We start from the raw sequence: 20,611 nt of genomic DNA on the forward strand, positions 1-20,611 counted from the left end.
CCTCTCGCTCTCCATCCAATGGTTCGGGCGCTCATATCGATCCGTTCCCCCGCTCTCGATCCGACTCGGCCTAGATCTTCCGTCGGCGGCGGAATCTTGCTCGCTTCGACCTCCTCTCGCATTTGCTGCTTCGACCTCCTCATGTTGAATCGCCGTCTAACTTCCTCTCGCATTTGCTGCTTCCAATCACATCATGTTGAACTGCGTCGCTCCAATCTCGTTGAATTCGTTGTTTAGCCGCCTCTGCATCTTCGCTGCCGCCCGATCTGGCATTCCGACCGCGTCGGGTCAGACTCCATTTTTAGCAAAGCTCCAGCAATGTGTCCAGGTGGATCCTCAGAACGTTTGCACTCACGCGCCAATCGGTGCACCACCGCACTAGACTCATCGATCCTGTTCTTCCTTCAGCCCACCACGGCCTGGTCCGACACACCGGAGAGCACGTTTGCTTGGAAGTCCGGATTTCGATCATCCACGGTCAATATCTTCCCAACAAGGTAGGAAACATCCATGTATATGCAGCCCTCCCTAAATTTGGCAACAGTAGAAGTACTCGACACATACCTGATCAACTTCACCATCTTCACCCCCTATAACACTCATGAAAAACAATGCGTGTATGTGTATCCTACTTCGATCTGCCATCCCCTACAATGGCATGTCCTATCACCAAACTTTACCCTGGATACCTCCACCGCCTGTTTTCTTTGTCGCTGTAGGTTACCTCGCCCTCCATTCCTTCGACGCATCGCATCCTCACTGTTTTGCCTCAGCATGCAAAGACTTAATCAAAGACGGAGCATGAGATGGCCAACATAATTTGTGGATGTACTTTTTGACTTTGCATCGATCTTTATCATGATCATCTGCCTAATCTATCAAATATTTGCCACAACATAAGCCCTTTCAATGACTTGACCTTTTGAATTGAAACCTCCGCAAGGTTACTTGTTACATAGTCTACCTTGCAAATTTCATTGAATTGGCTTCTTGACCACACCCTACCATGATGTTCATCCAAGTACTCCTTCACCCTGCAAGTCATGTACAACATCCAAATGAAATGATGCTTCCTAGAGCTGCATGTGTATGAAGCTGGCCATAGGTTGTCGCAAAAACTTTACCCTTGAATTTCTTTGTAAAATTTATAATTAAGGCCGCACACCCCTATGCTCCACTCAGAATACCGGCTTACCGCAGTTCCCCAAACTGCAGCGTCCGTGTGGATAACAAGTCCGTTGGATGACCGATAAGGTCGCGTAAATTCTCGCAGAAACCAGTCCAACTTTCCGTGACTCAACCTCCAAAACCCCATAAGGTCAGGGAACATCCAATTATGTCCATCGAACCGTGTATGCGCAACTAGATGTCCTTTAAAACCTCGCCATGAAGAGTTGATGTATCCACGGCCAAATAAGGCCCGCAATCATTCAAAAAGCTCTTCCAAGCAAGCTTTAAAACAAACAAAAGCCCTTCTCTAAAACATTCCTTTTTGTGCATTACCTTTCCCGCTTTTCAATTTTGTAGGAACGTATGCTTGTCTATCGTTGCCAACATCGGCCGGGACTAGGCCATCTCCACTTCGGCCTTGAAAGTGTAAAGTAACCGAAAGCTTTCATTCCATGGACCATTGATCTTGTCAAGAGCCATTTCCTTTGCATAGAACATTCTCATGTAAGGTACCTTCATTTTATACTTCAACCACCTTTTACTCGAAAATAAGTACTGGCGTGAAGGATCTTCCTTTCAAATGCACTCAGGATTACATCACAACCACCTAGTTCTCACAGTTTGTTTTCACTTCCGGTTTCCCCCAGAGGTGGACACTTGCGGATCCTTTCTTATCTGAAACATAATGATAAGGGGATGCCAAGCGTAATAGATAACAAATTTTACACCGTACCTAAACACAAATCGTGCTGGCGTAGTACCGAACTAAGTCGCTTCGCGTATTGTGGATGCATGCGTACCAAACTCATACCTGGGTAAGGGCATTTAATTACAGAACCTACCTGGCTCACTTTAATAACCTCGAAATTATTCTTAGTGAGAATGTGATATGTAGTAATGTGGCCGCGCAGTCCATCATCGCTGGAAACACTCGTGCCTTCTTACAAGCCGGGGTTTCTCCCTGGCTCCACTCAATTGTTGGCAAGTCTTCACCTTTCGTAATCGGCTAAAACGAGGCTGCCATCATTCTCATTGACTTCTTCATCATCGCTGTCATCAAATCCGGCACCAAAGCCAAGATCATGTATTGATCCTCCATTGCCTCGCTTACCGTACCGCATCTACCAATTCGAGCGTATCAACTCATCCTCACTACGTGAGGAGGCCGATCCAATGTCTCCGTGATTGCCCTCCACATCGACCGTACGAACGATCCGGCTACCACTAGCACCGGGGATGATGGTGCCGTGGACGACAAGGAGCGCCATGGCGACACCACAGCGCAGGCGAGCAGAGAGACATGATGCCCGACTCACCGATGATGCCCAAACATCGCATGATGCCCGGCCCCCGTCCACATGGATACGAATTTTACCGAACCTAAGAAGCTATCTAAAGCAAAAAGAAATCCCGTATCGTCTTCGGAAATTAGGAACAAATCTTCCCTCCAGCCGTGAAATATTCAATGAATCGCATCGAGAGAGCTCCAGTGTAGTTATCGTAGATGTTAGCTAAACTGTTAACGAGATGGTGGTTGCAACCACCGCAGTAGTTAAACCTATCTACGAAATGTTTTTAGAATCACGCGTAAAGTTAGAATCCACCCTTAACCACCACTGAAAGCCGCCGGATCCATCCTATTCAAAAGCACCCAGCTTAGTTGAGCATCCATCAGCGCCAAAACTGCCTACTGTTAATTCACAGGGATAGGCAGACGATGCTACCCGTATGGAATCCATGCTAGATCCCTCTCGATTCCCAATCTTCTCCACTATCATGGAATAGTCGCGTTAATTTAATTTTAATTACAAAGAGGACAGGGGTAGATCCGTGGTCCGTGGAGGCGAGCCTCCGGCAGACAGGCGTCTCGCCACAAGCACGACGCCACAAGGTAGGTGGGCGGTAGATGCTGGCGGCGAGGGCGGGGAGCTCCTCCGTCTCGACGGTGGGGAAAGCTTTGGGTCGCCCCTTCAACACAACACATTTCGAAAGCACCCGTCAAGTCAAAACCACCGCGGCTCCCTAGCCGTCACCGTAACGGAAGGCCTCGAACAGACGGCAACCCCCGGCCCCAAAGCCTTCCGGGAAGGGGGTTTCAAACCAGAGGTAGGGGAAAACCGAGGAAAAGTTAAGAGGCCGGGGAAAATCCGAGGCACAACTAACGAACCAGGGGCACGAAACTAGAAAAAGTAAACGCTAGTTTTATTCCGCATTTGTTAAGCCCATCTCGTAAAAGTTTTAAATCGCCTATTCCCCCCCCCCCTCTAGGCGACATCCGTGTCCTTTCAATTTCCAACCATATAACAATTTAACGAAGAAGAAACTTCGCCATGAATACTATGAGTAGAGCCTAAGGACATATTTTTCCATATGCTACAGCGGAGCGTGTCTCTCTCCCATAAAGTGAATGCTAGGATCCATTTTATTCAAACAAAACAAAAACAAAAACAAACCGACGCTCCAAGCAAAGTACATAAGATGTGACGGAATAAAAATATAGTTTCAGGGGAGGAACCTGATAATGTTGTTGATGAAGAAGGGGATGCCTTGGGCATCCCCAAGCTTATACGCTTGAGTCTTCTTATAATATGCAGGGGTGAACCACCGGGGCATCCCCAAGCTTAGAGCTTTCACTCTCCTTGATCATATTGCATCATACTCCTCTCTTGATCCTTGAAAACTTCCTCCACACCAAACTCGAAACAACTCATTAGAGGGTTAGTGCATAATAAAAATTCACATGTTCAGAGGTGACACAATCATTCTTAACACTTCTGGACATTGCATAAAGCTACTTGGACATTAATGGATCAAAGAAATTCATCCAACATAGCAAAAGAGGCAATGCGAAAATAAAAGACAGAATCTGTCAAAACAGAACAGTCCGTAAAGATGGATTTTATTAGGCCACCAGACTTGCTCAAACGAAAATGCTCAAATTGAATGAAAGTTGCGTACATATCTGAGGATCATGCTCGTAAATTGGCTTAATTTTCTGAGCTACCTACAGGGAGATAGACCCAGATTCGTGACAGCAAAGAAATGCTGGAACTGCGCAAGTAATCCAAATCTAGTACTTACTTTTCTATCAAAGACTTTACTTGGCACAACAAAACATAAAACTAAGATAAGGAGAGGTTGCTACAGTAGTAAACAACTTCCAAGACACAAATATAAAACAAAAATACTGGAGTAAAAACATGGGTTGTCTCCCATAAGCGCTTTTCTTTAACGCCTTTCAGCTAGGCGCGAAAGTGTATCTCAAGTATTATCAAAGGGTGGTACATCTACAGCGGGGTTTGGAGTTTTCTCAACCATGCATAGTATATTGGATACATAAGTTTCAGCGTCTCCCTTCTCATTAGTCTTGGGCTTGCTACTCTCATCGAACAAATTTTCGGGAACAAGCCAAGCATAGTTATTTTCTAGTGCATCATTCATAGCTAGGAGTTTACATGGTATTGGTGCTTTGATCTCCCCACCATCATTAGTATTTTTAGTGTACCTTATTCTATCCATGTCCATTTTTTCAAGGAGACTAACAAAATTAGTATGAGAACCAAGCATATTAAATTTAGCAAAGACCTTTCTAGCCTCTCTTGCTAGACCACCAAATTCTCTAAGAAGGGTTTCTAAGACAAAATCTTTCTTTTCCCCCTCTTCCATATCACCAAGTGTAAGAAACATGTGTTGGATTATAGGATTGAGATTAACAAATTTAGTTTCTAACAGGCGAACTAAATGCGCAGCAGCAATTTCATAAGTGGGAGCAAGTTCTACCAAGTGTCTATCTTCAAAATCTTCAGTGGTACTAACATGAGTGAAAAATTCTTCTATATTGTTTCTCCCAATTATAGACCCGCGTCCTACCGGTATGTCTTTTGTGGTAAAATTAAAAGGAAACATGTTGAAATAAGTAAAGTAAATGCAAGTAACTAATTTTTGTGTGTTTTTAATATGGAGTGCAAGACAGTAAATAAAGTAAAACTAGCAACTAATTTTTTTGTGTTTTGATATAAGTGCAGCAAACAAAGTAGTAAATAAAATAAAGCAAGACAAAAACAAAGTAAAGAGATTGAGAAGTGGAGACTCCCCTTGCAGCGTGTCTTGATCTCCCCGGCAACGGCGCCAGAAAATGTGCTTGATGCGTGTAATTGACACGTCCGTTGGGAACCCCAAGAGGAAGGTGTGATGCGCACAGCGGCAAGTTTCCCTCAGTTAGAAACCAAGGTTTAATCGAACCAGTAGGAGTCAAGAAGCACGTTGAAGGTTGATGGCGGCGGGATGTAGTGCGGCGCAACACCGGAGATTTCGGCGCCAACGTGGAACCTGCACAACACAACCAAAGTACTTTGCCCCAACGAAACGGTGAGGTTGTCAATCTCACCGGCTTGTCTGTAACAAAGGGTTAACCGTATTATGTGGAAGATGATTGTTTGCGAGAGAAAACGAGTAAAACAAGTATTGCGAGCAGATTTGTATTTCGAGTATAAAAGAATGGACCGGGGTCCACGGTTCACTAGAGGTGTCTCTCCCATAAGATAAAAGCATGTTGGGTGAACAAATTACGGTCGGGCAATTGACAAATAGAGAGGGCATAACAATGCACATACATGGCATGATAAGTATAGTGAGATTTAATTGGGCATTACGACAAAGTACATAGACCGCCATCCAAGCTGCATCTATGCCTAAAAAGTCCACCTTCGGGTTATCGTCCGAACCCCTTCCAGTATTAAGTTGCAAAGCAACAGACAATTGCATTAAGTATGGTGCGTAATGTAATCAACAACTACATCCTCGGATATAGCGCCAATGTTTTATCCCTAGTGGCAACAGCACAACACAACCTTAGAACTTTCTGTCACTTGTCCCAGGTGTCAATGCAGGCATGAACCCACTATCGAGCATAAATACTCCCTCTTGGAGTTAAAAGCAAAAACTTGGCCAGAGCCTCTACTAGTAACGGAGAGCATGCAAGATCATAAACAACACATATGTAATAACTTGATAATTAACATAACATGGTATTCTCTATCCATCGGATCCCGACAAACACAACATAGAGTATTACAGATAGATGATTTTGATCATGTTAGGCAGCTCACAAGATCCAACAATGAAGCACAATGAGGAGAAGACAACCATCTAGCTACTGCTATGGACCCATAGTCCAGGGGTGAACTACTCACTCATCACTCCGGAGGCGACCATGGCGGTGTAGAGTCCTCCCGGGAGATGAATCCCCTCTCCGGCGAGGGTGCCGGAGGAGATCTCCGGAATCCCCGAGATGGGATCGGCGGCGGCGGCGGCGTCTCGGTAAGGTTTTCCGTATCGTGGTTTTTCGCATCGGGGGTTTCGCGACGGAGGCTTTAAATAGGCGGAAGGGCGAGTCGGGGGCGACGAGGGGCCCACACCACGGGCGGCGCGGGCCCCCTTGGCCGCGCCGCCATGTGGTTTGGCCACCTCGTGGCCCCACTTCGTATGCTCTTCGGTCTTCTGGAAGGTTCGTGGCGAAATAGGCCCCTGGGTCTTCGTTTCGTGCAATTCCGAGAATATTTCGTTACTAGGATTTCTGAAACCAAAAGCAGCAAAAAACAGCAACTGGCACTTCGGCATCTTGTTAATAGGTTAGTTCCAGAAAATGCACGAATATGACATAAAGTGTGCATAAAACATGTAGGTATCATCAATAATATGGCATAGAACATAAGAAATTATCGATACGTCGGAGATGTATCAATTACATACATTCATAAAAAATTGACTTGTCATGTAACGTGTGTAAAAAGATAAAACTCAGTGCTAAATTTAATGGTTTTCACACAATCAGTTTTCTCTTTTTTATATAGACCACAAAATATATTGGTTTTTTGTGAAACTTGACGAACGCACATATATTATGGAGATATACATGTAAAAAAATATCAATTTTTCGAAATATGTTTTTTTGGTAGAGAGATCATACGCACCCGGGAGCCGAATTGAATTTCTGCACACTATGTAGTTTTCCTAGTAAAATTAATGGTATATAGTTGTAAGCAAAAAAAAGTAACATTAATTAGCTTGGTTTGTTTCCTTGTATATACTCAAGTCTCAAAAGTAACGTAACAATTAGGATAATTTCCTTCTCTATTTATACCTCTGCAAATGAAGTCCATATTAACCCTCAAAACCTCGTTCATGGTCAGTTATATGAGCCATTAGATCATGGACATTTTTATGAGCACCTTACTAACATTCCTGTAAAGAATGAGCATTGACTGTAGCAGCAACTTGGAGACAGAATTAGAGCACACGTATATGTTGCACCGACCCGAGATGGATCTTCCTATATATATAGGGTGTTCAACTGCGAAGAGAGCAAAACACCTCAAACGGATAATTACCAACACATCGTCACGTTTCTCCCACCCCCCAAAGTTTTCTCCGGCCAGGCCAGCCTTATCGCGCCTAAACGGGTCCCGCTAATGGCGATCGTTCACGTGTTACTCGTCGCGCTAATCGCCGCGACGACGTCCCATGCACCGCGCGGCGTCCATGGCGCCGCCGCCCCGACGTGGCCCGGCGAGCTCGCCGCGCTCGTCAAGGCCGGCAGGCTCCGCACCGACCCCAGCGTCACCCTGGCGGCCTCGACGGACTTCGGCAACATCACGTCGGCGCTCCCGGCGGCCGTGCTCCTCCCGTCGGCCCCGGCGGACGTGGCCGCGCTCCTCCGCGCCGCGCACTCCGACCCCAAGTGGCCGTACACCATCTCCTTCCGCGGCCGCGGCCACTCCACCATGGGGCAGGCCCTGGCCCCCGGCGGCGTGGTCGTCGACATGCCGTCCCTGGGCGCCGCGCCGGCGCGCATCAACGTGTCGTCGGACGGGCGTTACGTGGACGCCGGCGGCGAGCAGATGTGGATCGACGTGCTGCGGGCGGCGCTGGCGCGCGGCGTGGCGCCGCGGTCGTGGACGGACTACCTCCACCTCACCGTCGGCGGCACGCTCTCCAACGCCGGGCTCAGCGGCCAGACGTTCCGGCACGGCCCGCAGATCTCCAACGTGCTGGAGCTCGACGTCATCACCGGTACGTACGCGCGCACGTTACGGTGCCCATGCACCGCGATGACAAGCAACGCTTTCTTTTGCTAGTAACGTGCCCCACACACTGCGTTCCTGCCATTGATCACCAGCTAGCTTGTTCCGGTGCAACTCGCCATTGATGAAGCACCTCTGAGCTTACACGGCAAATAGACCCGGCCGTGTACGCACAAGCTATGCTTTTTATGGTAACTTTTTTTTACTATTTTCGGACGGTATAAAAATAGTCAAAAATTAATAATCCTGCCCAAAAATTATCATTGGCGAGCACCTCACCAGCTTTACCGGCCGGCGCCGCCGTCTTTCATTAGATTTGCTGCCGGCTCGGTTTACTACGCGTTGACTTTGACATTTCCCGCCGTTAATTAAATAGAATTTACTCCTCTGCTCGAGTTGACAACTGGTGCAATTAACGCACGCGTGCAGGCTACGGCAAAACAAAAACGTGCTCCAAGTCTGTCAGCCCGGACCTCTTCAACGCGGTCCTGGGCGGGCTGGGCCAGTTCGGGGTGATCGTCCGAGCCCGGATCGCGCTCGAGCCCGCGCCGGCCCGGACCAAGTGGGCGCGGCTCGTCTACACCGACTTCGCCACCTTCTCCGCCGACCAGGAGAAGCTCATCGCGCCGCGGCCCGACGGCTCGATCGGGCTGTTCAGCTACCTCGAGGGCTCCGCCTTCGTCATCCACGGCCTCGCCGCCGCGCTGAAGAACTCCGGCGTGTTCTTCTCCGACGCCGACGTCGCGAGCATCGTGGCCCGCGCCGCGGCGAAGAACGCCACCAACGTGTACGTCATCGAGGCGACGCTCAACTATGACAACTCCACCGCCGCGTCCGTGAACCAGGCGCTCAAGTCGGTGCTGGCGGAGCTGCGCTTCGAGGAGGGGCTCTCCTTCGTGCGCGACGCGTCGTACCTGGAATTCCTGGACAGGGTGTACGGCGAGGAAATGACACTGGAGAAGCTCGGGCTATGGCGCGTCCCTCACCCGTGGCTCAACGTACTCGTCCCCCGCTCCCGCATCGCCGACTTCGACCGCGGCGTCTTCGGCGGCATCCTCCAGGGCACCGACATCGCCGGGCCTATGGTCATCTACCCGATCAACAAATCCAAGTACGCATTGACCATGCACGCATGACATTATGATATATATCACTCACTTCATTTGCTCGCCGACGTCTGGTCTGACTGGCTCGGCCGTTATATAATTCAGGTGGGACGACAGCATGTCGGCGGTGACGCCGGCGGAGGACGTGTTCTACGCGGTGTCGATGCTCTTCTCCTCGGTGGCCAATGACCTGAAGCGGCTGCAGGCGCAGAACCAGAAGATACTACGCTTCTGCGACCTCGCCGGGATCGGGTACAAGGAGTACCTGGCGCATTACACAACCCACGGCGACTGGGTCCGGCATTTCGGCGGCAAGTGGGACCGCTTCGTGCAAATGAAGGACAAGTACGACCCCAAGAAGCTGCTCTCTCCAGGACAGGACATCTTCAACTAGACTGCAGATAATTGTTGCTAGCTCGACCAAAAGTTAGTGGATTAACATGGACAGACACAAAGCAGTTCAGTAAACATTTCGGTTTTAGTACTCTCTTGCAAAGGCAAATTGGAGTAGGTGGTAAACGTTAGTAATAATATGTTCATCTAATAATATGTTCTATCCACCTCAAATCTCCATATGTACCCATCGATTTATAGGAGTATATATACAGTAATAAAAAAAGTGTGCATATATCGATCGAAAGCTACACCAGTGTACGTATATCAGAGAAGAAGGGTCGTACAATGGAGAGAATAATTGTAGGGAACCAGCACGTTATGTTCCCGTTGTTCGTAAATATGTAACTGAACACAACTTTGAAAATATGACATTGTAGACTTTTTTTTACTCAAAGAATCAACGATGAAGAACATCGACTTGGAAATAAGAAACTCTCAACGAACTTTGGATGGGCATTCATGATAACAAGATTAATTATGCCATTTCGACTAAGTGGAACGAAGTACCGAACCATTGGTGAATGGTTGGCTCTCCCTCATGGTACAAAACAATAAAAACATTTTAGTCCAAGATAAAAATTACCAAGTGTGAGAGACAAAAGGAATATGGTGGATAAAGCTTATTCCACACGGACTTAGGGCCTCTTTGGTTAAATCCACGCGAATAGGATCTCATGAGATCTGCATGTGAATTGGAAAGACATGAATTGTTCTAGAATTTGTTTGGTTGCACCACAGGAAAACACAAGAATATTCCACCGAGATTTTTAAGTGCATGCCATAGTTGCCATAGGCATAATAAGGAAAAAAAAAATCCCAGGAGGTCTAACCTCTTGCTAGAAACCGTAGGGTTCGTAGAATTCTTGAATAGTAGAAGTAGGAAAATACTGGTTTGAGTGGTATGCCATCTTGATTCCTACAAGATCTGAAAACTAGAGGAATTTTGATCAAATTGACACCAGGGGAAAATAAAAATTAATTTTACCAGATCGCATGGATATAAATTTTCCTCCAAAATAGAGTCCAAATAATGTGATTCAAACAACCAAGGTATAAAAATTCTTAACAGACCAAATCATTAAAAAACCCTTTGAATTCCTTTGAACCAAATAAATAATGTAGCAAAGCAATACATAGGAATTTTCGGTGATTCATATCCTATGAAAATCCATTGAGGATACTTTGAGGGCATCTCTGAATTAGAAAAGCATAGGAATTTTAGAGGATTCAAATCCTTAGCGTGTTATTCATATGATGGTTGTTCAGGACTCCTTTAAGTCACCAGAATTCTAGAGAACTTTTGGAGGATTTAGATCCTTAGGGATTATTCCTGCGATGGTCGTTTGGTTCCCAAGATAACAATCCTTAGGAATTTTTCCAGAGGATTACTATGCACTCTATTTTGGAGGGATATTTCCATGAACTAAGACTTCTTCTTACAATTCCTTTGTTTTTTCTTGTGCTACCAAATAACTTTGTTCCAAATTCTTGTTGTTCTTTAATGCAATAAGATTGTAGAGGACATGACACTCCAACTCTACAATTTTCGCATTCTGACGTTTCAAGAATCCTAAGAGTCAAAGGGGGCCTTCATTTGTATTATTGGATTCCGTAGGATTTTTTCCTAAGGAGCCTTTTCACAACATTTCGTAGGAAATCTGACATATCCACTCGAACGCTCTATAAGAATCCTTTGTTTTTTTTAATTTGATTGTGTAATCGCAAATTTGATAAACTAAAATTTAACAAATTATTCACTCACAAGTCACAAGTCAAAATGCTCTTTTGGGTAAATGCAGTGTTCTATAGCTGTTAAATAATTATAGGGGTTTCTCCTGAAAATTCAAATTCTCTAAGTGGTTAATCATGTGGTAGTTGGAGCTTTAATCGCCGCATACCATTAATTGTGAACAGAAATATGCAACTCCTCCTGTGTACAGTGTACCAGACAATGGGCGCCCATGGAAAGAACATATAGGGCGACAACTCATGCCACGTTACTTCGCTTGTAAAAGGGCACCGTCATTTGTAGCAGACGTTTGATCGTTGCTTTGGGTTCGGCACAGGTTGAGACGTGTTTCTTAGTTGTCTCCTGGCAACTCCTTAAAAAACAGGGCCATTGCATGATTAACTACCATTTGACACCGATAACAAGACGGATAGGTCACGTCAGGGCATCTTCTGAAACTGCACACAACTTCAGAGTGCAGTTTCAGTTTGACCTGGCGCATCTTGAGTCTGCCGACGAGAAATTAGTGAAAACGTTACCATCGGCGCTAATGAGTTATCGCTGGCATGCTTGGATAGGCAATGCCAATTTTGTCAATAGTGGAGCACCTGAGAGCATTGGAGTACATGCTGAGGTTCCCTGCAATAAGTAGAGAGCAGTCGACCGCAACTTTTGCTTATTTTCTCAGCACTTACCAAATGCATGCACTAGCACATCACGTTCTGTGTATTGATTCATGGAGCAAACCAGCAAAGGTAAGCACCACTGCTGACCAAAATAAAAGGCGGTCGGTCATAGATTAGCAGTTACCATCACATGTACGCAAGCCCAAGTTAGAGCCTATCATTCGATTGTATGAGTTGCTTTTTTTAGGGGAAGGTCAAATCGAGTTAGGCAGTGATGTTCCGGGGCAACCATGCACGGTTTGGGACTCCTGTAAAGGTAGAGGCTTGTCAATGTGGATCTCTCCCATACCGACCTGACGTATTACCTATGCGTAGCAAACGCAGGACATTGTAGCATGGCACGCAACTCAAGCTAGTAGTTGTGGAGAAGTGCAAAGAATCATTTACTACTCAGAGGCCTTGGAGATGGTCTAGGCTGCTGTTATTTACATTATGACATTACAGAGCTGTGATAATTTACATCGATAGAGCGATGAGCATAGCTCATCCATCATGAGAGGAGTAGTTGCTCTTCGACTAATACTAGGCTTGGCTGATGTTTAAGTTAGCGCTGGTGTTCGGGGCACCTCATTTTGGGGCGCCCATACCCAAACCTTCAGCTCGCCAGCGCCATCTCCAGTGAAGAGCAGCCCACAAGCCGCGAGCTCGATGGTCTTCACTTCTTTCTTGGAGGAAAGCTTGCCCCTCTCGTTAAACCTGAAAGACAAGATGCAGTAGGTTTATGGGGCTGCTTTTTCAGTAAGGAAGTAATTTGAGGCCATGAGGTACAACTGACAGAACATTTTTATCAATGCTACTTACGATGGCAGGTCAAACAGGCGGATGCAGTTGCTGTTGTGTAAGGAACAGAACAAAACTGGCGTCTTTCCCACGCGATGCATGCCGAAGAGGGTGCGCAATCCCTGCAACAGAAGGTGGATGCAGGTTTAGCAACACAGAAAGAACGTATTTACTGTTACAAAGTAAGTTCATAAACAAGCCATTACCCAGGCACCATAATAAAGCAGAAATTTCTCAAGGCCAATAATATCATGAAAGCTCAACACAGCTTAAAGAAGTAGACTCGTTAACTTGTTCCGTGTAAGAGAGGTGTTCAGAAAATCAAGGATGGGAAGTAACATTGACATATGTGCACAGCGCTCGCAAGAATACTGGACAAATATCAAGAACAATATCCAGAATTTGGGATGAACAGACTATTGCGGTATTATGACTAATCACTATGAAGTCTTGATAACCAGTCCGTCATTGCTGATACATCTCTATCTGATACTCCCACACTAACTCTTCAGGGAAACAGATGTGCTCGAAAGACTGATGGCAACCAACTAAATGTCCCAATAAAAGAGCTGCTGACAGGGTTAACCTTGTATCTGCTCCCAGCAGACCAAGAACACATACAACCAAACAGGTAACAAAGGCCAGCTTGCGAAAACTATATTGCTCGACTGAATGCAGATAGAGTCACAACTTCCAGCAATAAAGAATGTCATGCACCGACAGAATAACATAAAAGACTGATCAAGCAACAAGAACTCTGAAAAAATCTTCCACTTGAGTTTAGACAAATAACTGCAGCTAGGGTTGAATTGTGACATCACTTGAGAAAAGATGGAAACTGCTCAACCCAGTAACACACATTCAAGCAAACACTGAATAAAGCAAAGAAAACTAAGTAAATAACAGTGTAGTTATACATAGCAAGTCCAAATCAGTAAATAATTTTAGACATGATGGTGTATGTCCTCTGGCTACTCATATTCACCATAAAATATTTACTTAACCTAGTACTAAAATTAGTACTCATTTAGTTCCCGCACCTAAAGATATACAGATGCCATAACTATTCAACAGAGCTTAATCAAACTAAATTATTATAGTATAATCTTAGCACTGACAAAAACAGAAATTTACAGCTACTATAAGCCTTCCTGTTTGGAAGTTCAATAAAGTTTTGAGAAAATAACATTGATGGCATGATTCATACAACGAAAGTTGCGGAACTTACATGCTCCTCAGAATGGGTATGCGTGACCTGAAGGTTTCCAGACTCTGAAGCAGACCAGACCTTTATGGTTTTGTCCAGGGAGCATGATAATAATTTCTGATCCCAACAAAGCACCGAAGTAACAGCAGCTTTATGCTCAGAGAGTGTTTGAACACACTGGAGAGTTTTAAGGTCCCATACCTGATATTACCAAGAATATATCAGATGCAAGCATAGTATTTAGTAACCAACAGAAATAAGCAGAGGTCTGCAGCATTTTCGTACTCTGATTGTCTTGTCAAGTGAGCCAGAGTAAAGCCTTGTTGCTGAGACAGAAAGTGAAATCACTTGACGCTGATGGCCACTGAGGATAGACACTGGTCCCAAGTTGTTCTCCTTAGCAGGAAATTCCCAAGCCATGATGCGACCATCCCCCGTGCCAGCAAATAGCATTTCATCTTTGATAGTCATAGAACAAACAAGCCCAGAAGGTCCCTGGAGACTTAGTTTCATCCCTGTCTGTATGTTCCATGCCTACAAATCAGTGGAACAACTAAGACTGATAGTTTAACACCCAGTAGCGCCACACAGTATATGGCACAAAATTGGCATGTACTCCTAATGAACTCAAATATTTAGAATATTTTACCTCCACGGATTTTGGGATTCCGAACAAAACCCACTTGTCCTGAGTAATCATGCAGCTGATCTTGCCTCCCATCTTGATGATATCAACGCACTATTGCAGAAACATTAAGAATAAAAAGGGCAATATGGAACAGGTTAGAATCTCTCTTTCTTTCTTTTTTCTTTTTTTTGCTATACAACAATTTTTTCTCTATTTTTTCTCCTTTTTTTTAATCTTCTCTTCTTTTTTTAAGGCTCTTCTCTCCTGTTCCTTTTATTTACCCTTTTTCTCACTACTAATATACTTACAAGAACACGTGTCATCTGCCAATCAGATAAGAACGGTAACCCAAGCGAGCCTTGCTTATCAGTCAACCAGCCTGATGGCCTCTTGAAGCTGATCATGCTTGTCAGTCAACCAGCCTGATGGCTTCTTGAAGCTGATCATGCTTGTCAGTCAACCAGCCTGATGGCCTCTTGAAGCTGATCATGCTTGTCAGTCAACCAGCCTGATGGCTTCTTGAAGCTGATCATGCTTGTCAGTCAACCAGCCTGATGGCCTCCAGACACTGATCATGGGCAATCTGATCAACGGAACCAGGTGAAGAGCCTCAAGAAAGATCAGTCCGCGTGACAAACGGCAACCCAATTTGAACCGACGGACACCAATCACCATGAGGGACAAGCTAAACTCCCCAATTGATCGATCAGGAAGCACCTATCAACCATCACAGACAATGCACGATTTGATCCCACTGACACATCGACGACTACCTCAAGCAAGCAGACCTACTCCCCAATTGATCACACTGGCAGCACAGATGAACCACCGCAGGCAATGGGGGAATCGGCGGAGAAGCAACCCCAAGCTGAACCGTGCACAAAGAATCTGAAGGAAGTGTTGAGAGCGGATAGCCCTGCTACCTTGCCAGAGTTGGAGTCCCATAGGCGAACTGTGCCGTCGGCGCTGCCAGAGTAGAGCTTGTCGGAACCAGTCGGCATAGAGATGCCAGTGATAGCCTGCAGAATTAGACAACAAAATATTAGAGCCTGTCGCAAAGCATATAAGTACTGAAACAGAGCACATTCATTGTATTTTGCCATGTGGATAGGGCTAATTTCCTGGGATACATTATCTAGGCCATGAGCAGATTCATTGTATTTTGCGATGTGCGATATGGCTAATTCCCGGCGATACATTATCTAGGTCATGAGCAAATTCATTGTATATTGCTATGTGTGATAGGGGTAATTTCACGCGATACATTGTCTATGAGCAGATCTATTGTATTTTGCGATGTGAGATAGGGCTACTTTCCCGCGAAACATTATCTAGTCAAGAGCAAATTCATTCTATTTTACGATGAGATAGGCTACTTTCCCGCGATACATTTTCTAGGTCATGATCAGATCCATTGTATTTTGCGATCTGGGATAGGCTAATTCTGCACGATACATTATCTAGGTCGAACAGCACACACGTTACGATAGGTCGAACAGGGGCAGGGGAAACACGCACCTCAGTATGTCCAGCGAGGGCGCAGAGGAAAGCGAAACCGCCGCAGCTCTCCCGCACGCGCGGCTCCTGGCTCGGCTTCCGATTCGTCACCGCCGGCTTCGGATCCGGCTTCTCGTCTGCAAGCCGCCGTCGTGTCGTGGCGGCAACGGGGGCCTCGGCGGCGTAACTCGATCTGCGGGCTGGTGGCGCCTTGCGCGCGGGGCCGAGGAGCCTCGCCGTCGCGGGATCGAGGCGGATAGCGGGGCGGCTGGCCTTGACGCCGGCCCCGCGGGATTCGGAGGGGCGGGCGTAAGGGCTCGACCGCGCCGGCGCGGGGGAGGGCGAGGGCGCGGGGCCGGGGCCGAGGCGCGCGGAGAGGGTGGAGGAGATCGGCATGGCGGGGATTCCGGCGTAGGGGAAGCGCGGCGATGCGGAGGGCGCGGCGGCGCTAGGGTTTCGGTGGAGAAGGCGGCGATCGCGTATGTATCTGGATCGAAGGGAACAGGGAAGAAGTGGCGCCGAGGCACCGGGCGGTTGCGATGTTATATGAAGTGGGGCGCCGAGGCGGTTGCGAGGCGCCGGTTTCCGTGGCGGTTTCAGCTTTGGATTCGTCAAGAACTCTTTTTAGTATACTCCCTCTATGTCAAACTAGATCATGATGGCGCGCGTTGCTGCGCCCGTCCATGCTGAGGGAAATATAGAGATGCATGATAAAATTGCGATGGTTCAAAAATTGATGAAGTGTTTAAGCAACACACATCAGCAGAATATATCATTACAAATCTAGCATATCACTCTCTTCCCTCAATTTGTTCAACATATAATGTTCACATTTTATAACATAATTCCTTCGTACTTGGCCACTTTCAGAAGCAAATACTATATCATGGAAATTTTAAGACATATAGAGCAGACACAAAAGCATGACATCAAAAACCATGCATGATACAAGATCCTGCCAACACTGAAATGTTCATTTCATCCGGTATTCAATCAAATAGATAGAAGTGAACACAGAAATATCTAGTTTGTACAACTATAACCTACAAATACGCCTTTTCTTTACAAAAATGTGCGCTAACAATTACAAACAGAACTGTGCTGCAAGTAAGGAAATAATGATAGATCTCCCAGAAAAAAATAATTTAAAAACTTATGCAAAAAGGATCCATCCCTGGCTTCTGCAAAGACCACCTTTGTCCTGAAAAAGATGTCACGAATTTGTCTAGATTCGCATTTATCTACACACTAAAATGTGTCTAGATATATATATGTATCTAGACAAATCTGCAACAACATTTTCAGGGTGGAGGGAGTATAAAAACTCCCAGAAAAATGCCCTAAATACATACCAAGAAAATTATACTCTCAACCAAATATTGGCTGGCTCCATGCTGCATTAGAATAGGGATCAAAAAGTTAATAACGGGGAGGAAAAGAGCAAGGATACTTTCAGTTGATTCTGAATTAGCAGAACATAAAGCGCACAAAGAAAGCAATAACAATATTTCAGAAAATCGTATGACACAAATACTTGAAAATCTGGTTGGTATAAATATCTACAAAATATCAACTATCTCAAGAACAAGTGATGCAGATCCCAATTTGGTGCAACAACAAAATGAACACATGTTGAAGGGATTGCACTATTGCAAACAACTTTTGACGACAAATGATAGACACAAAAATTATGGTCATCTCTGGGTGCGTTCTTGAGATGTTGATGTTTAAATTTCATCATATGCATTTTTCCTGGTCAAAACAAATACGAATAAAAAATAAGTGCATAACCATGTAGGACGTTGGCATATAGTAACATGAATGAAGAAGTGACTGAGTTACTGGTGACAGTTCACAACATCCTTGTACTGGGACTATTTTATCTGCATTGTACCACCATTGAACATGGGTAATATATCAGAACTTGTGAGTACTTCCATGATAAAATAGTTGTATTCTGTTGTGTTGTGTACTAATTCATAAAAAAATCTTTTCTGTATAGATTATAACTGCAAATGGTACATGCCCATATAAATCAATCCAGAGAAAAAAGGATGAGTTCAGCTATTGACTATAACATGATTATATAATAATTATAAAAAAACATTCCGATAGTTCTAGTCCAGAAACTTTTGTGTTTGTATATACACTATCTGATATAATACCTCAGCCTCATTTCTCTGAGAAAGTTGCCCACCACCTACCCAAAGTGTGCATCCATGGATTATGCAATTATATGTCACTTGTCCATTAGCCTGGCTTTGCAAATTGCATCAATAATCAAGTAATATGTCATCACATTAGTCACAACCCTTGATTATTCTATGGAATAGACTGCATGCCTTACCTACTTTTCCTTCCATAAAGAAGCCACAAATGGTTGCGTCCTAGGTACATTATTGAAGCAGTGGACTCCCTTAACATAATTTGCAGCAGGTCGAGTGCCAGTTAGCTTCTATTATCATCACATAAGCTCTTCAAAACAATGGAATGGGAGAATGCATAAGGCACAAAGTCAAGCACACCCTTAGAATCAGAGAGCAAAGAAAATTAAACTTTGTGTCTTGAAATGCAGGAATTTGTAGTTGTTCTCTTATGAAATCAATGGCAGAGCTTCCTTCATTTGAGTAAGAAGATTTAAATAAGCAACATGAGTTTATATCAGGACATAGAAAAGCAAAAGAAACAGAGATTTGCAATCTTGAGGTAAGCTTAATTATAAGGTTTAGTCACATTTGCTGCAAGGTCGCCCTGGCATAACACGGTGAAATGAGATGCTGAGTTTGTAGGCTAATAGTGCCGCAGGTACTCAAGGGTTAGAGAGCAGAAACAGTAGTACCAAGTTTATACTTTTTATGTGGTACTGCTACTGGTATCTGAAAATGGAGTACATGATACACAAAAGTACACTTAATTGCTGATATATTAAAAAAAATAAAGATGATGATAGAGTCTAGTATATTAAACTCGATAATCTTCTGGCTCAAGCATATATAGTAGTTGCCTAGTTGGTTTACTTTCAGTCACTTGACATGCAGAGGAAAGAAAAATGCAGAAAAAGAACAAAGGGTGAGTAATATAAATACATAAGAGATACTACTTATAAGTCAAATTTAATATCGATAAAGTTTGAAGCCAAGTGACTCCAGATTCTAAGTTCGACACAAGAACGCTCTCTAGAACCATGTACTTAAACTGGAAATAAGCCGGTGTTGTTGCTACCTTAGCTTGCCTATAAAATTAAATAGATGGTATATGTAAGTTATTTCACTTATAACATGGAAATAATTGTAAATTTGGAATATGGAATTATATAAAGCAACCGATTGACTTGAGATTTAAAATAGCAGTATAAATATTTCACCTGTAATAGATTTACAATTTGATGATTAAATGATTTGAAACCTTCTTCCTGCTCTCTTTGGCTTCTATCTCTGAAAATTAGATAACTGGAAATACAAATTGAGGGATCACCCATTAGTTCATCCATATATAAACCAAGAGATGCCATTACAAATCTGTAAAACACAAAATGTATTTTTTTTGCCATGATTCATGAAGCAATGCACATGCACGGTCCTTATTTGTAGGAGATGAGGCATAAGGGCGCCCTGATACACCATGGTACTGGGTTACTTGGACGGATTTTGAATGAGTACTTGTGAGTTTGGTCAGACGGCACAAAAGTCCTGGATAGAACAGATTCATGCAATTCCGAAACAGCAAACAACATACAGATGTACTGGCAGTAGGCAAATACATGTATTTGCTGGGATTAAAAATTGGACAAGTTGCAGATAGTAGAGAACAGATTTAAAGTAGACAATAGAGATTAGAAATATTAACAACCAGTAAAGAGCGGTAATTTTTTTGTATGAGCAAGTGTTATTGTCCAGCAGCCATGGTCGCAAATGAATGTTACACAGCTGCGGTGAGCAATCCCTGAACAAAACTCCCGGACGAACAAGGAAGACAAACCCTGAATAAAAAGCCCGGACGAGCGAGAACGACAACCCCTGAAATAAACAACAGTATGTCATTTGTCTACCTAATATTCACATCAATTTATCAATTTAATTACCAGAAAGAAGCAGGATGGCAGGAAACAAAAAACCAAGCCTAAGCACGCTGATGAGCAATGGGAGGTGGAAGCCAAGATGCAAGGTTAATTGAAATACGATGGCTCATTGCACATATATTTATCAAGGAAAGAGGAGAGCTGACACTAATTCTGAGATTAATCACCATAATTACATGAAGGAGCTGGTCGAAATTACCACCATGATTATGGCACCGGCGGTTTCAATTTGCAACCGTAATTACGCCGCCG

General features: G+C 44.5%; 2 protein-coding genes across 2 annotated transcripts; one reads left to right on the top strand and one right to left on the bottom strand.

The window, feature by feature from the left end:
- Positions 1–7,640: 7,640 nt before the first annotated feature.
- Positions 7,641–9,833, top strand: LOC124668017 (cytokinin dehydrogenase 1-like). The gene is made up of 3 exons (XM_047205223.1): positions 7,641–8,241; positions 8,682–9,363; positions 9,464–9,833. Exons 1-3 carry the CDS (start codon positions 7,641–7,643, stop codon positions 9,750–9,752), a joined length of 1,572 nt encoding a protein of 523 aa, XP_047061179.1. The 3' UTR covers positions 9,753–9,833.
- Positions 9,834–12,551: 2,718 nt separating this feature from the next.
- LOC124661371 (zinc finger CCCH domain-containing protein 17-like) lies at positions 12,552–16,677 on the bottom strand. Its single transcript, XM_047199231.1, has 7 exons — positions 16,303–16,677; positions 15,708–15,803; positions 14,806–14,895; positions 14,442–14,690; positions 14,178–14,357; positions 12,971–13,071; positions 12,552–12,865 (listed from the first exon to the last, which is right to left on the bottom strand). The coding sequence occupies exons 1-7, from the start codon at positions 16,675–16,677 to the stop codon at positions 12,709–12,711; spliced, it is 1,248 nt and encodes a 415-aa protein (XP_047055187.1). The 3' UTR covers positions 12,552–12,708.
- Between the last annotated feature and the right edge of the window lie 3,934 nt (positions 16,678–20,611).

Source organism: Lolium rigidum, chromosome 6 (genome assembly GCF_022539505.1).
Source record: "Lolium rigidum isolate FL_2022 chromosome 6, APGP_CSIRO_Lrig_0.1, whole genome shotgun sequence".
Lineage (NCBI taxonomy): Eukaryota > Viridiplantae > Streptophyta > Magnoliopsida > Poales > Poaceae > Lolium > Lolium rigidum.